The sequence below is a fragment of the Emydura macquarii genome, unplaced genomic scaffold, assembly GCF_026122565.2.
Source record: "Emydura macquarii macquarii isolate MOO-44397 ecotype Brisbane River unplaced genomic scaffold, CSIRO-AGI_Emac_v2 contig_2636, whole genome shotgun sequence".
NCBI classification, from domain to species: domain Eukaryota; kingdom Metazoa; phylum Chordata; order Testudines; family Chelidae; genus Emydura; species Emydura macquarii.
In genome coordinates this window covers 3,222,845-3,237,853 of record NW_027132773.1, presented here as the reverse complement: position 1 = coordinate 3,237,853, position 15,009 = coordinate 3,222,845, and the positions used below count along the sequence as shown (strand labels likewise).

General features: G+C 45.6%; 1 protein-coding gene across 1 annotated transcript in view; it reads right to left on the bottom strand.

Annotated features, from left to right (window-relative positions):
• The window catches only part of CPM (carboxypeptidase M), a 67,025-nt gene extending 52,370 nt beyond the window's left edge, over positions 1 to 14,655 (bottom strand). The window contains exons 1-2 of the mRNA XM_067564058.1: positions 14,504 to 14,655; positions 14,117 to 14,273 (exon numbers count right to left, since the gene is read on the bottom strand). Of these exons, the coding sequence (XP_067420159.1) occupies positions 14,117 to 14,273; positions 14,504 to 14,509 (163 nt within the window). The 5' untranslated portion in view covers positions 14,510 to 14,655. The remainder of the gene's footprint in view (positions 1 to 14,116; positions 14,274 to 14,503) is intronic.
• Positions 14,656 to 15,009: the final 354 nt, after the last annotated feature.

Sequence of the window (15,009 nt, the reverse complement as noted above, 5' to 3'; positions counted from 1 at the left end):
CTCCCAGTAAGGAGTGACCCACAAATGGAATATCTCATTTTATTCTCCTCCTCCCCTACTGAATTATCCATGTGCTTGCTAGCTGTAAGAAAAAGAAATATTTTTCCATGGCAGACATAATGGAGTTCCTAGTGACTCAAATAAAACACCTCAGGAAGTGACACTTTACAAGAAAAAAAATGGCTATAGCTTGTTTTGTTCCTTGTTGCTAAACCTGCTTTTTTGAGGTCATCTACGTATTTACTTTATAGCACCAGTTAAGCATATTGGCAAAAATAACAATGCATGCTAAAAATAAAATTTACTGCTTTTGAGTTTCACAAGGCTCCTGGGTTTGTTAATATAACCAGCTGTGTTTTGGTCCACAGGTGAGAATTATACTATTCATTTGCTTTGCCTGCTCATTCTGTTCTTCTGAGCAAACAAGATGCAAAAGCTGTAAGAATCTGGCTTGGGGGGGGCACGACTTTTGCAGGGATTTAAGCACAGCAGAGAGGAGGGGCAGCTTGACATGCCTGTATATGTATGATGCAGAGAGAAACAAGCCTATGGTGTATCTCCTACCTCAGAAAGCAGAAGTGAGATTTTCCATATGCTAATTTTGACTCAGTTTTCATGATCAAGAAGTTAAAAAAAAAAAAAATCTTAAACTGGTTCATTCTTGGTCATTTAAAATCTGATAATTTAAGTATTTCTATAGTAGATGTTGGTTCTACACAAATAGAAGGGTGTGGTTTGTTTTTACTGGGTTTGGGGTTTTTTTTTCTTTCCTTTATGCTTGAGTGAACAATATTGCTTTTCTGTGTCACTATACCAGATGCCAAAGGGCAGTCTGTGCATTTTAGAGAATACTATATAGCCTGTAGCCATCCTCATCTTCAATATGGAGGAGGGCTGCTGGTTTCTGATTCTGGCTGAGAGCCTGGGTGCTCCGCCACCTGCTCCCCACCAGAGCAGCCTTGTCAATTACACAAGGTGGAGCTGGGCTTCTCCCCCAGAACCAGCTATCCAGGCTTGCAGCAGGGGTTTGGGCTTTCTTGTCAATTTCCAAATAATTTCCAATTTCCCACGCTCTAACTGTGCCAACAAAAGCCCTACACCTTGTCAAGGTGGTTTTATTTTGTCAAAAAACAAAACAAAACTGCAGTTTTGCAAGTTGATTGCAGCACGTACGCCACTTCTGCTTTGTCAACCAAAGTTGACTTTGCTAGAAGGAGAGAGAAAGCTAGAGGGAAAGAGGCAGAAAAAAAGGGAAGAACCAGGAGAGGCACTATCCTGGAGGAGAGTGGATGAAAGTTCAACTGAAACATCATAACAATTTTTAGAATGCCCTGCTTTTATAAGGGCCTGATTCAGAGCCCATTGATGTGTAAAATGTTCCATTTAGAATGAATATTGAAAACTTGAATGACTGTGTAATCCATGTATCTTGTGTCATGTCCAACTAGTTCTGTAAAATACCAGCTCAAGATAAATTTTGGGGGAAATGTGCTATCAAGGACCAGTGACAGGAGAGAAAAGCCATGTCTGCACTAAGCAGTCAAATGAAACTACAGAAGGTAAGGTTCTATTATACAGGAATGTGACTCTCACTACATATTCCTAGGAAAATATTTACATTATTTTCTCAGGAGGCATTGTTCCCTGTGGATTTTTTCATGCTATTTTTTCCTTTCTTTTTTTTTTTTTAATTATGTTTAACAGTCAGTCATAAATTCATTAACAAACTGATCAGTCTTAAAGAACTGGTAAAAGATCTATTTTTTTATGGGGCACACACATATGGGTAATAGTTGAGATGGCTGTGTGATGAGGAGCTTTCTAATAGGTGCTGTAGAGAAACATACACACTTCCCCAACTGACAGATTGCAAGTTCTTTGTGGCAGCAGCCATTTTTTTGTTCTGTTTGTACATGGTCTATCACAATAGGGTCTTGTTCTATGGGTACATGTAAAAAGCAGCTGTGAAGTATAATTCCCAGCTTGGGTAGACATACACATACCAGCCTGCACCTGAAGATAGCAGCATAGCCGCTGAGGCACGGGCAGTGGCTTGGGCTAGTCACCCAAGTATATAACCAGGAGGTTGGGCAGGATTTTACTCAAACAGCTAGCCCAGTGGCTCTCAAACTTTTCAGACTACTGTACTTCTTTCAGGAATCCGATCTGACTTGCACACCCCAAGTTTCACCTCACTTAAAAACTACTTGCTTACAAAATCAGACAAAAAAAATACAAAAGTGCCACAGCACACAATTACTGAAGAATTGCTTACTTTCTCATTTTTACCATATAATTATAAAATAAATCAATTGGAATATAAATATTGTACTTACATTTCAGTGTATAGTATAAAGAGCAGTATAAACAAGTCACTGTCTGTATGAAATTTTAGTTTATACTGACTTAGCCTGCTGTAAAACAAGACAAATATCCAGATGTGTTGATGTACCCCCTGGAAGACCTCTGCATACCCCCAAGGGTATGCATAGTCCTGGTTGAGAAACACTGGGCTAGCCTGAGCCACCATGGCCATGCTGCTATTTTTATGTGCTTGCTTGAGCAGAGATAGCGCTTGTTCATCATCTAGACAAGCTGAGAATTACATCTCCCACCTGCTGTGTAGATGTACTTTCAGACTGGGACTTCTGGGTGGTACCATAATACAAATAACTAGATACTGTGTCCTGTTTATTTTTTTCCTGATTGATCACTTTCTCATTAGATTCAAATGAATTCCAAGTTTGAACTCATTTGCTAAATAGCTTGTCCCACCTAGGTGCAGATTCCAAAATGCATAAAACAAAGCCATTTAGCAGTGTGGCTACAGCAGAGGAATAGGAAGAAGTCAAGAGATAGAGAGCTAAATTCATTCTTGGCATATCCTGATACAAGTCCCATTGATTTCAGTAAGATTTGCACTTGCTTACACCACGGCTGAACTCGGTCCCTGGGTCAAGCTTTGCCATAGATTTTCTGCATGAACTTGAACAAGCCAATTAATTACTATTTGTTGGCTTCCTCATCTGTAGTACAGGGATAATAAAACCTGTCTCTCAGTGGTGTTATAAAGCTTAATTAATGTTTGTAAAGCATTTGAAATTAATGGATGGAAGCTGCTATAGAAAGGCAAAGCACTATTAAAAGTGCAGCTGAGGGGGAGCAGTGAGGCATTCTGATAACACCACCACAAATTTCTCTACCAAAGACAATTTTCAGAGACTCATGATAGATTTCTGCATTGGAGGTACCTAGAATTTAAGGCCAGAAACGACCATTATGATCATCTAGTCTGACCTCCTACACAACATCCTGTTAATTGAATAAATTGTCTCAAAATATTCAGCTGGATGAAGGCTTGGAGAACGTCAGTGGATATAAAGTACTATGAATCAGTATAGTTTGATCACCAAAGTTAAAGAGAAGACAAAAGTTATTAAAAGCAACAGCAATGCTGCAGCTATGCCACTGTAGTGTAGACACTTGTTACGGCGACCACAGGAAATGTTCCTGTTGTCATAGTTAATCCCTCTTCTCCTCTCCTCCCCCACAAAGAAGCAGTAGCTAGGTTGATGGAAGAATTCTTCCATCGACCTACTAGTGTCTATACTGGGGTTTAGGTTGACTTTACGTCATTGAGGTGTGTGAAAAATTCACACCCCTTTAGAGATGTAGTTGCTAGGTTGAGCTAAGTTTTAGGTCTACACCAGGCCTAAAATATATGGAAAATCTATTCTACCAGAGGAATATTGAGCTACTGATTAAAACCCAAATCTGGGTAGCCCAACTTTTTGAAGATAATTGAGGTGCTTTCCAGGCTCACAGAGAAGAGATTGTGTTTGGCTTGGTAAGGGTGGTATTAGCGCTATCTATAACTGTTCTACATTTTTATGGATTCACACACAATTAGAACAGTCTAGTGAGAGTAGCCAAATCTAAAAGCAAAGCTAGTCTTCAGTTGACCCGCCATCATCTTCTTCCATAGCTGACGAAAGTTTTGGGGTAGATGGAGAATCACTATAAAACAATCTGACTGTGTTGCACTTTTGCTCAGCTTTACTATATTCATATGAAGATTGTTTACCTAGTATCAAGACCTTGTAAGATCCACAAGTCTGCAAAATGTTACAGTGATGGCAGAATAACATTATTAAAGAAAGCTATAGAGAAATGCCAATATGATGTTACCAGGAAAGAAATATATTTGTGTTATTTATTAGAAACAACTGAACCAATGGGAATCTTGTCCCCTCAACTTTGGGCCTCAGTTACACTCTGAAAGCCTTCCAAACCTTCAGTTACACTGGCATAAATTCAGAGTTGCTCTATTAAAGTCAAAATGTTACACAGCTGGAACAGACTGACGTGGCCTTTGCACCACTGAGGGGTGGTTATACAAGTCTATACACCAAGGGTAGGATAGGGCCACTATCTTTGCAGTGTGGGTGTTGTCTCTTTTTACAAACCCTCCATGCAATGAGGCAATTAGAGCTGCCTGGAGCTGGAGAACTATAGGCACACTTTGCTTTACAGGAGGTAGAAAGTAACATGGGATCCAACCACAGATTTGGTTTTTATTAAGAAATTCTTTTTTGTTTTATTTTATTTATGGAGGTGAATAAAGCTGCAATTATTCTTATTCACCCCTGTCCAATAATACTGCTATGTAAAATGCAGTAGTGCCTACAAGCCCCAGTCATGAAACAGGAGTCCATTGTGCCAGACAGTGGACAAATGAATAACAAAAAGATTGTAAACTCTTAGGATTAGGGACTAAGTGTAAATCAAAAAACAAGAGATGGATACAATACATGTGTTGAGCTCAATGAAAGAGAGACAATGTTTTGGTTCTGACTGCTTTATATTGCAACCCCCAATGTGTTAGGGGTTGTTCAAAACAGATAGGAAAACATGGTCCCTGCCAAACGACACACTCCAAAAAATAAGTACCAAATGTTTCCTGGGCAGTCAGATGTTTCTCAATATTCCTGTCGTACATAAATTTCAGGAATAAATACACTTCCCATAGTGTAATGTCCATCAGCTAGTGTCCCCTTCATGGCTGGTTTAAAAACTAAGCAGAGAAACAGTGGGTCTACTGCTGGTGAAGACAGTCAACACCCACTCAGGGAAGGAACGGTACCAGTATCTCTTAAACAAGCAATTGCATAAGAAGTGAAATCTTGACATGGATCATCTCTCCAGGCACCACCCTGTTCTAACCTTGCTTTTTCTGGAAAGGTCATTGTAAGGCTGTGGTAAATCAGCCACAGTAACACCTGCATTTCTGAGATTTACTACAACCCTTTAAGTGTGGAATTAGACCTGACAATAGCATGAAGACAGCCCAAGTCTCATCGGTATATGTTCTCCTTTGTATCCATGCCAATTCCTTTGACTCTATTGGCTGCCTTTAATATAATTGATCAAGAGGTTTTGTTGACAAGTTTGCCGATACTGACAAGTTTAGATGGAGTGGTATTTTTCTGTTTGACAATACAGAGACTACTGCTGAGCCATCACTCTTCTGGCTGCACAGCCTACAAGTGGGATGATGAATAGTTCTATCTTCGAGTGATTGCTCATATGCATTCCAATGTAGGTGTGTGCGCGCCCCGTGCACAGATTCCCGGAACTTTTTCCCTAGCAAGCCCCGCATGGCCAGCTCAGGCGCCCCCTGGAGTGCCGCGCTCATATCGCGGTATAAAGGGCACTGCTGGCACCGCGGGTCCCCAGTTCCTTCTTTCCGCCTGTGACGGTTGCTGGAACTATCGCCTCTTGCTGCGTGCAAGTAGCTCATTCCCTAGTTGTTTGACTGTTTTTCAAAGTGGTGAGACTGGCACGATTGAGGCTTAGACCTCTCCAGGCGTGGCTGGCTTCGGTGTATGTACCACACCGGCATTCTCTAACTAGAATGGTCCTGGTTCCCCCACAGGTGCTGTCATCCCTCAATTGGTGGAGGGACCCGAGGGAAGTGATGATGGGCGTCCCCTTCAGAGAGTTCATCCCATCTGTGACGCTCATCACAGACGCATCCGATCGGGGATGGGGAGCCCACATTTCTCACGATCAGGGCACCCAAGGGCTTTGGTCACTGGAGGAGAGAGCTCTGCACATCAACGTGCGCGAGCTCAGAGCGGTCCGATTGGCCTGCAAGGCCTTCCTCCACTTCCTCAGGGGCAGAGTGGTCCGAGTCCTTACGGACAATACGGCAGCCATGTTCTACATGAACAGGCAAGGGGGGCACGTTCCTCGGCACTCTGCCAGGAAGCCATTCACCTCTGGGACTTCGCGGTGAGGCACGGGTTTCATTTATCTGCCTCTCACCTCCCGGGGGTACGGAACAGCGAGGCAGACCGCCTCAGCAGATTTTTTTCTCCCCGCCACGAATGGTCCTTACACCAGGACATAGTGGCTTGCCTCTTCCAACGGTGGGGTACTCCCCGTCTGGACCTGTTCGCTACAGCGGAGAACAGGAAATGCCCGAGGTTTTGCTCGCTCAGGGGTCGCAAGCCAGGCTCTCTGTCCGATGCCTTTTTGATTCCCTGGACAGGGGATTTAATGTATGCTTTTCCCCCTGTCCCGCTCCTGCCCCAAGTCCTCCTCAAAATCAAGAGGGACAGGGCGGACATTATCCTGATTGCCCCAGCGTGGCCGAGGCAGCATTGGTACAGCATGCTGCTCGACCTCTCCATCACCGAACCGATTCCGCTACCCAGACGGTGCGACCTGATCTCCCAGGACCATGGGAGATTGTTGCACCCCGACCTGGACTCCCTCCACCTCACTGCCTGGAGACTTTGTGGCTGACGGAGGGAGAGAGAGCCTGTTCCATGCAGGTTCAACAGGTCCTCCTGGGCAGCAGGAAGCCGTCCACGCAAGTAACATATAAAGCTAAGTGGCGGAGGTTTTCGGGGTGGGCAGAAGCGAGAGGGTTACACCCTAGCATCTCACCTATACAGGCCATCTTGGAGTACTTACTGCAGCTTAAACTGCAGGGCCTGGCTTTGGCCTCCCTCAAGGTCCACCTAGCAGCCATCTCGGCCTTCCACCAACCCATGGAGGGCCGCTCCCTGTTTTCTCACCCTATGTCGGTGAGGTTCCTTAAGGGGGTGGAGAGGACTTTCCCTCAGGTGCGGGACCCGGTGCCACCCTGGGACCTCAACTTGGTCCTTAACGGGCTGATGGGTCATCCATTCGAGCCCTTGGCTACATGCTCCCTTCTACTTTTGTCATGGAAGGTGGCCTTCCTAGTGGCTATCACCTCGGCCAGAAGGGTCTCCGAACTGAGGGCGTTAACCTCGGAGCCCCCTACACGGTTTTTTATAAGGATAAGGTCCGGCTGAGGCCTCACCCGGCTTTTATGCCTAAGGTGGTGTCTCAGTTCCACTGTAACCAGGACATTTTCCTTCCTGTGTTCTTTCCAAAACCCCACAGGTCGGAGGAGGAAAGGAGGGGGCATTCGCTGGATGTCAGGCGAGCCTTGGCCTTCTATCTCGAGAGGACCAAGCCTTTCCGGAAGTCGACACAGCTCTTCGTAGCTGTGGCGGATAGGATGAAGGGCTTGCCTGTCTCCACCCAGCGCATCTCCAAGTGGATTACTGCCTGCATTAAAGCATGCTATGAGCAGGCAGGAGTACCCCTCCCAGGGCCGGTGAGAGCACACTCCACTAGGGCTCAGGCCTCTTCCGCAGCCTTTCTAGAAAGGGTTCCCCTGCAGGACATCTGCAGGGCAGCGACCTGGTCGTCAGTCCATACGTTCACGTCGCATTACGCCATCGTGGAACAAGCAAGGGAAGACGCAGGGTTCGGCAGGGCCGTGCTGTCTAGAGCAGGTCACCGATAACTCCTACCCTCCTCCAAGGTATGGCTACTCAATCACCTACATTGGAATGCATATGAGCAATCACTTGAAGATAGAAAACAAGGTTACTTACCAGTAACTGTTGTTCTTCGAGATGTGTTGCTCATATCCATTCCAAACCCACCCCCCGTCCCCACTGTCGGAGTTGGCAGAAAGAAGGGACTGGGGACCCGCGGTGCCAGCAGTGCCCTTTATACCGCGATATGAGCGCGGCACTCCAGGGGGCGCCTGAGCTGGCCATGCGGGGCTTGCTAGGGAAAAAGTTCCGGGAATCTGTGCACGGGGCGCACACACACCTACATTGGAATGGATATGAGCAACACATCTCGAAGAACAACAGTTACTGGTAAGTAACCTTGTTTTCTAGCCCAGTGGTTCTCAACCTGTTTGCCATTGTGGCCTGCATTCAATACTACCTGTAGGTCCTGAGGATGTTGCATGGGCCATAGCTGTGTTCTGATTGGTCCGCTGGTTGAGAACCACTGCTCTAGCCTCTCAAATCCCTACAAGATGTATGCAAAGCTATTGGGGATGAGGGGGAAGAAAGTGGGACTACTTAGGCTGTTAGACCATCAATATGCAAACAACACTCGGCTTTGTTTCCTTTTCATTAGATGCAGATGGGGAAGTCTTTTAGGTAGTTGATTGGGGTTATATGGTAGACTCTGTGGAAACATCAATTTTATCACCTTCTTTGGGTATCTGCTTATTCAACAGGGAGTTTGTCTTCACTGTTAGTAAGATGAGCTTTTCTAGGGCTCCTACTGTATCCCTGGTAACTGTGTTGGCTCATAAGAAGAAACTGTGGCCAGCCACAAACATACATGCTCTCGATTTAGAGATTGTGACCCTTCTTCTCTGATGTGGGTCTTGCCACAGTTATCTACACTTATGTCACATTCAGACTGGATTAATGCAATGCACTCTGCTTGGAGAGCTGTACCTGAAGACCACTCTGAAGTTGCAGCTTGTACAGAATGTGACTGCCTGCTCCTTTGGAAGTGTTTCTTGCATGACACTTGTGTACTATATCCTCTGCTGGCTTCCAGTTTATGTCTAGATGCAATTAATATTGGTGTTTCTGATATGTACATCTTCTTTAGATCCCACCTCTCCTTGTTTCATGCTGACAGCTTATCAACTGAGATGCCCAACCCTTAGATTTAAACGTCCAGGGAATGGGAACAGGGCATTCACAGCCTTGAATTCATTCTTCCCACTGGTCTGTCAGGGCTACTGCTAGAAACAGGTTAGGTGAAGTAATATATTTTATTGGACCAACTTCTGATGGTGGAAGGTATAAACTGAAGAAGAACTCTGTGTAGCTCAAAAACTTGTACCTTCCACCAACAGAAATTGGTCCAATAAAAAGATATTATTTCACCCACTTTGTCTCTCTCATACCTGGGACCAACATAGCTACAACCACACCGCAAAAGAACTGTTGTTGACTTTCAGGACGTGCAATGAGTCTCCTCTGCTTGCAGAGGGAGGGAATGTCACTGATTTCTTTAATTTGGTGGTTTCCTTGACATTGGGTCAATTTTTTCATTATTTTTTTTAGTGTGACAGGTTTTTTGTATGTGTGCTTAGAAGTACATTTTGTAAGTTTAAGATACAAAATTTATTTTGGCTATATTATGCATATGAAATATAATATTACTGTTTTACATATATTCCTGTTTTAATGAACTGCAATGTTTAACCTTACTAATCACTTCCTAAAGGGAGCATACATTGCTTGTTTAGTCATCATTTGACCCCAATCATGCAATCAGCTCAGTGAGGATGGAACCTTCCATCACGTGGAACTCATTGCAGAGTGGGACTGTCATGGGCTAAACAATATTCTGGTTAGGAATGGTGCCTCAATTACAGTTAAATATCCTTTATAACCCCATTTAAAGATGCAGTATATAATCCTAGGATCATAGCTATAAACTTGGCTTCACTCTCTTCAGTCATCTAATGATCATATAAGAGCACTAATTCATAGTAACAGTAAGATTACATCAGTGCTGAGTTTTTAGAAATAAATTCTGTAACTATTCAATAAACAAACTGCAGTTAGTAGAAAATATTACCTTAAAAATAAAATTGTGATGTTGCATTTATCAATGACTGTCATATAATGTCAGAGAGTCAGAAAGAATTTTTCCAAATGCAAGCACTGCAAACTCAACCTGAGATTTAGAATAGCAAGCTCTGTTCTTTCTCATGATCAGTAAAATAATGAAAAATGCTACACGTGGATCTAAAAATCATAGCATAAAGACCAAATTCTCCCCTAACTTAAACCTCATGCAAATATACTGGCTTAAACTGGATTGAAGGAAGTGTAAACCAGGGTAGATTTTGCCCAGAAGAGGGTAGAATTAAACAGTGACTGATACAGTCTGTGCACCTTCAAAAGATGTTAAATTTCTCTAGCCCAGGATCTGAAAGACTGCAAGAAAATGATTCCATTTTCCTCCTCCCATTACCTTAATTTGTTTTCCTACTTGTTATTAGATTGGTATAAGATCTTATTATAAACCACTGTACAGAGCTACAAGCTTAGACAGAACTATTAATCATAGGAACGGCCATACTAAGTCACACCAATGGTCCATCTAGCCCAGTATCCTGTCTTCTGACAATGGTCAATGCCAGGTGCTTCAGAGGGAATGAACAGAATAGGCAATCAAGTGATCCATCCCCTGTCGTCCACTCCCAGCTTCTGGCAAAGAGGGATTGTATTTGAGCATCTGTGCGAAATCTCTCTAGCTCAAGCAGTGACTAGAAGTACAGGTATAAATAAGATAATTGATAAGACAGGGCATGTATGAAACATTGTTCTTTTAAGTTTAATGGAGCTACTGATCAGGTGTAGTGTCTTCATAATACTAATTCCTCTATTAGTCTTCCATGGACCTTAATGTACCATAATTATCTCTTGAGTGTTTTCTTCACTTGGGGAAGAGGCTTGATGTTTGGTTTTTAGCAGACCTCAGGATCTTGGCAGAGATATAAAGGGTGATATAATTTAAATTTTAAAAGCATGTGTTCACCCTTGATAGGGCCCCTTTAAAAAAAGCTTGAGAAAACTGTGTGCCAGAATCTAATGTTGATCCCAGCGATGTAGGGAAGGGGTAAAGTAAGCTCTAGCTTTATCATTCTGGAAGCCCAATTATTTCTGCTAGCGGTCACGTCGGAGGGTCTCTAACTGTTACTGGATGAGAGGATGAGATCCTCTGCTGGCTGCAGAGAATGGAGGGACTTTCTTGCCCTCTCTCTGATCCCAGATCCCACACCCCCTTCACCCCCAAAACATTCATGGTGGATGAAAAATGCAACACTGCTGTCTTTTCCTATGGGGTTCCCTATCACCTTCATTTGTCTGCCCTCACCCTGCTTTGTGTGGTATTGATAAATTGTTCAGTGCCTTACTACTCCATTAACTGCTCTGCTTAAAGTGCTTAGGAAGGCCAGGGAGCAAAGGGCTTCTCTTTTCACTTTGCATGATGCAAGTTTAGCAGGCAGAGCAGGGGAGTGCTGCTGAGAGCACACTTTCTGTTCCCACCTTAGGATGACCGTATGTCCTGTTTTTAACAGGACAGTCCCATATTTAAGCCCTCTTGCAGGTGTCCCAACTTTTTCTTAAAAATTGGCAAACTGTCCCATATTTTCTGCCTCCTGATCAGTACCGGGTTTACAAGGGTGCCAAAGCATGGGGTCCACACTCAGAAGGGGCCCATAAGGGGATGACTGCAGTGCTGTGGCAAGTCCTGTTGGCTAGATCCCTGCTTGCCAGCTGCTTGGCCACCAGCAGTGGGGATGGGAGCCAGTGGGGGTGGATGTGCAAGGCTGGTGGCAGAGAGAGGCCGCAGCACATGGGGTTGGGCTGCTCCCTCTACCAGTCCATCAGTGCAGCCCCCACCCATCTGCCACGTGCCAGCTGCTGGGCTGATCCTGGCTCGACCAGCAGGGCCTCGCCCCCGGGCCTATCTCTGGCTGGTGCTGGCTGCACGCTGCGGCAGCCCGCAGTCTCAGGCTGGGTGGAGAGGCTGGGAAGACGCAGCACCATGTCCCCAGGGCCTAGCTGGGCATGGAGGGCAGAGCGCCGGGCAGGGAGGGATCGGTTGGTTGGTCACCCCGTGTGTGTGAGAGAGGGGTAGGCATGTATGTGTGTCACCCTTCCCTGTGTAGGAAGGGTGGGGGGGGGTTGTTGACCCCCGTGTGGGGGATAGGGAACGTCATCCCCCATGTGTGTATCCCCTGGCCAGTTCTGCGTGCCCCCCATACACACAGCCCCTGGCCAGTTCTGCACATACACACCCCATACACAAACATACGAGTAATTTTACCAGGTGTCCCATATTCAGCATAGGAAAATACGGTCACCCTCTCCCACCTCTCCCACATGCTTAAGCAGAGCAGGGAGAAGGGTGGCAAAATCCTGGGTACTGCTTTGTTCACTGACAGTGGACAAGTGCATTTCCAATTTTGGTTTTTAAGTCAATGGGAGCTGTGGGTGCTCAGTCCCTCTAATTAAAGGGGTCGAATATTTCAAGTTCCTAAATATTTATTTAGGAGCCATATTTTAAGCACTTAAGCTAGAAAAGTTTAGCCTCATGGGAATGTCCAAATTCAGCTTTGGTTTCCCACACAGAAGCTAGTGGGGTCCCAAAGATGGCATTGCAGGCAGATTTCTATATCTAACAGTTAAGCTTCCTCAAGATAAAAATATTTAAGTGTCAATATTAATTAGCATTAGCATTAACATATGGGAACAAGCCTCCGCTGGAGTAGATAATTTGAAGACCTACTATAATTCTTCCATCTCTGAATTCTTTAATTCTCTATTTAGTTTGATCTCTTCCCATTACTTGCTGATCAGTTATTTCCTTAAATCAAGAATCAGTGAGTGGTCTGGCAGCTGCTTTCACAGTTAATACTGATGGTGATGGATATCTAGCCAAAACAGAAGACCCTGCACTTTAAAAATGAAATTCTCTTTAGACAAGTACCGTTGTATTCAGAAAAGGTGAAGTCACACATTTATCTTTATTTTTCACCCTACATAAAAGAACAACTCTAGCTACTATAGTTCTTCATGCTAATCTACCTGTAATGATGCAGCTTTATCTAGAGCACAATCATAGATTTGATCATTGCTACAATTGCTCTTGCTTTAGCAAAGACAGATTAATCGGGATTATGTGAACAGCTGTTTCTCACCAATGTAATTCCTCATCTCTAACTTTATACCGTATTTCCTAGAGTAATTTCATTATTTCTTGATCAAGTGAAAAGTACGATATGTAAATTTCTTTTCAGAACACTTGACAAGAAATGCATAAATGTAGGTGTGCTCTAATATCCTTATTAAACTGAGTTTTAAAATTTCTTTTAATAAAAAAAACAAAAACAGGCACATCTATGTGTATCTTAGAAAGTATTGAAATCTAAAAGATAAATCAAGATTATCTATCTACATAAAAGCTAGTTATAGCTTGAGGTTTCTGCCATATTTTCCCTAGGAGTTTGAGACTTGGTGTTAAATGGGGGACACTAGAGGCCTGCTTTTGGTGTGTAATACTGAGTATTTTTTACGGTCAGTCTTTTATCTGACTAGTGGGTGGATCGAGGAGGAACATACATCTTTTAAAGTTATCCATACATTAGAAAATACACATTACAACATCATTGTTGTCACTTTAACTGGCATGGACATTGTTGAACATCTTAAAGCCATTTTGAAAACATTTGAACCAGCTCTATTTTTTGAAGTTGTAGCCCAGGAACCTTCTAACTTCACAGCAGTACTTCTAAGGAGAAGTTAAGTCTTGATTTAACATACACTATATGAAATGCTACATTGACAAACTTTGTTACTACAGTTCTGGGAAATCTAAATTTAAACATTAAAAAAAAAAATCCCTGAAGAAGGGGCAGATTTAAGCTGCGCTAACACTAGGCACTACAGCATTAGAGCAGTCCCCAAGCCCTTTTGGTGATGGAATAGCTGAGTCTGTCAGATATCAAAGCATCTGCTCCCAGGCACAAGACACAGGTCAGATGAATCATTTGAGTTTGGCAAGAAGGGGTTGGTAAATCCAGGTTGTGCTGGATCAGAAGTAAATGAATTAAAAACAGCGATACAGTCTTTGACTCTTTGATGTTGGCTGCTCTTCAGATCCTTTCTAACCGCCCCCTCCCCCCAGGTTTCAAAGGGCTGAGGAGCATGCATACCCAGCACCAGCAGCCTACCTGCCACCGACTGCCCGATGCTGTGCAGGGCGGTGATGTCGGGGTGCTTCTTGTGAACCTCCTGCAGGAAGGCGCTCAGCTGCTGGCTGCGGTGGTAGCAGAACTCCAGCCCGACCGCCACCGCGAACAGGAGCCCCAGGCACAGGCTGCCCGCCGCCTACGGGAAGCAACAAACAGAGACACCGTGTGAGTGACCGGGGGGGAACCCGCTCGCCGCGGCCCGCGGCCTCCAGGGGCTGAGCGCCTCCTTGTCCCACCGCCCCCCTCCGGAGGCGGCTGAAGCCGGCCGTTCCCCGCTCGCCCGCCGGCGCCGGGTTAAGCCGGGGAAGGGGCGCAGGTGTTGCCCTGCCCGGCCTGAGACAGGCGCCTGCCCGGGCGCGCTCCTACCCGCATGGCTCCTCTGGCTCGGAGCAGCCGCAGCGCCCGGCACCGGCCGCTCTCTGCAGGCTCGGCAAGGCGCTCCGGCAGCCCCCCGGCAGGAGGCGGGAACCCCTCCGGGCCGTGCCCTGCCCGCTGAGTGACGCGGGAGCCCGCCAGTCAGGTCTCGGACGCCCGCCCGGAGGAGGGGTCGGGGGTGTGAGGGAGACTCCCCCTCCCTCGCGCGCCAGCTCGGGGTCAGGGCCGGACAGGGCAGCGCTCGAGGACGGCGCTGGCTGCGGGCAGCCGGGCGGCGCTGAGCGTGGCCGGTCTCACCTCAGCTGGGCGTGCGACGCGCTCCGGGAAAGGGCGGGACTGGGTGTGTGGGTGTGACACACAGAGAGAGAGAAGCTGCTGAGCCGCCCTCACCGGACAGGGTCTCTAGACCCCTGCAGCAGCCGCGGCCACCGCAAACCCAAAGCTTCTTCTAAACAACACCCGAGGGACAGCCGGCTGGCTAATGGGGGGCGCAGGGG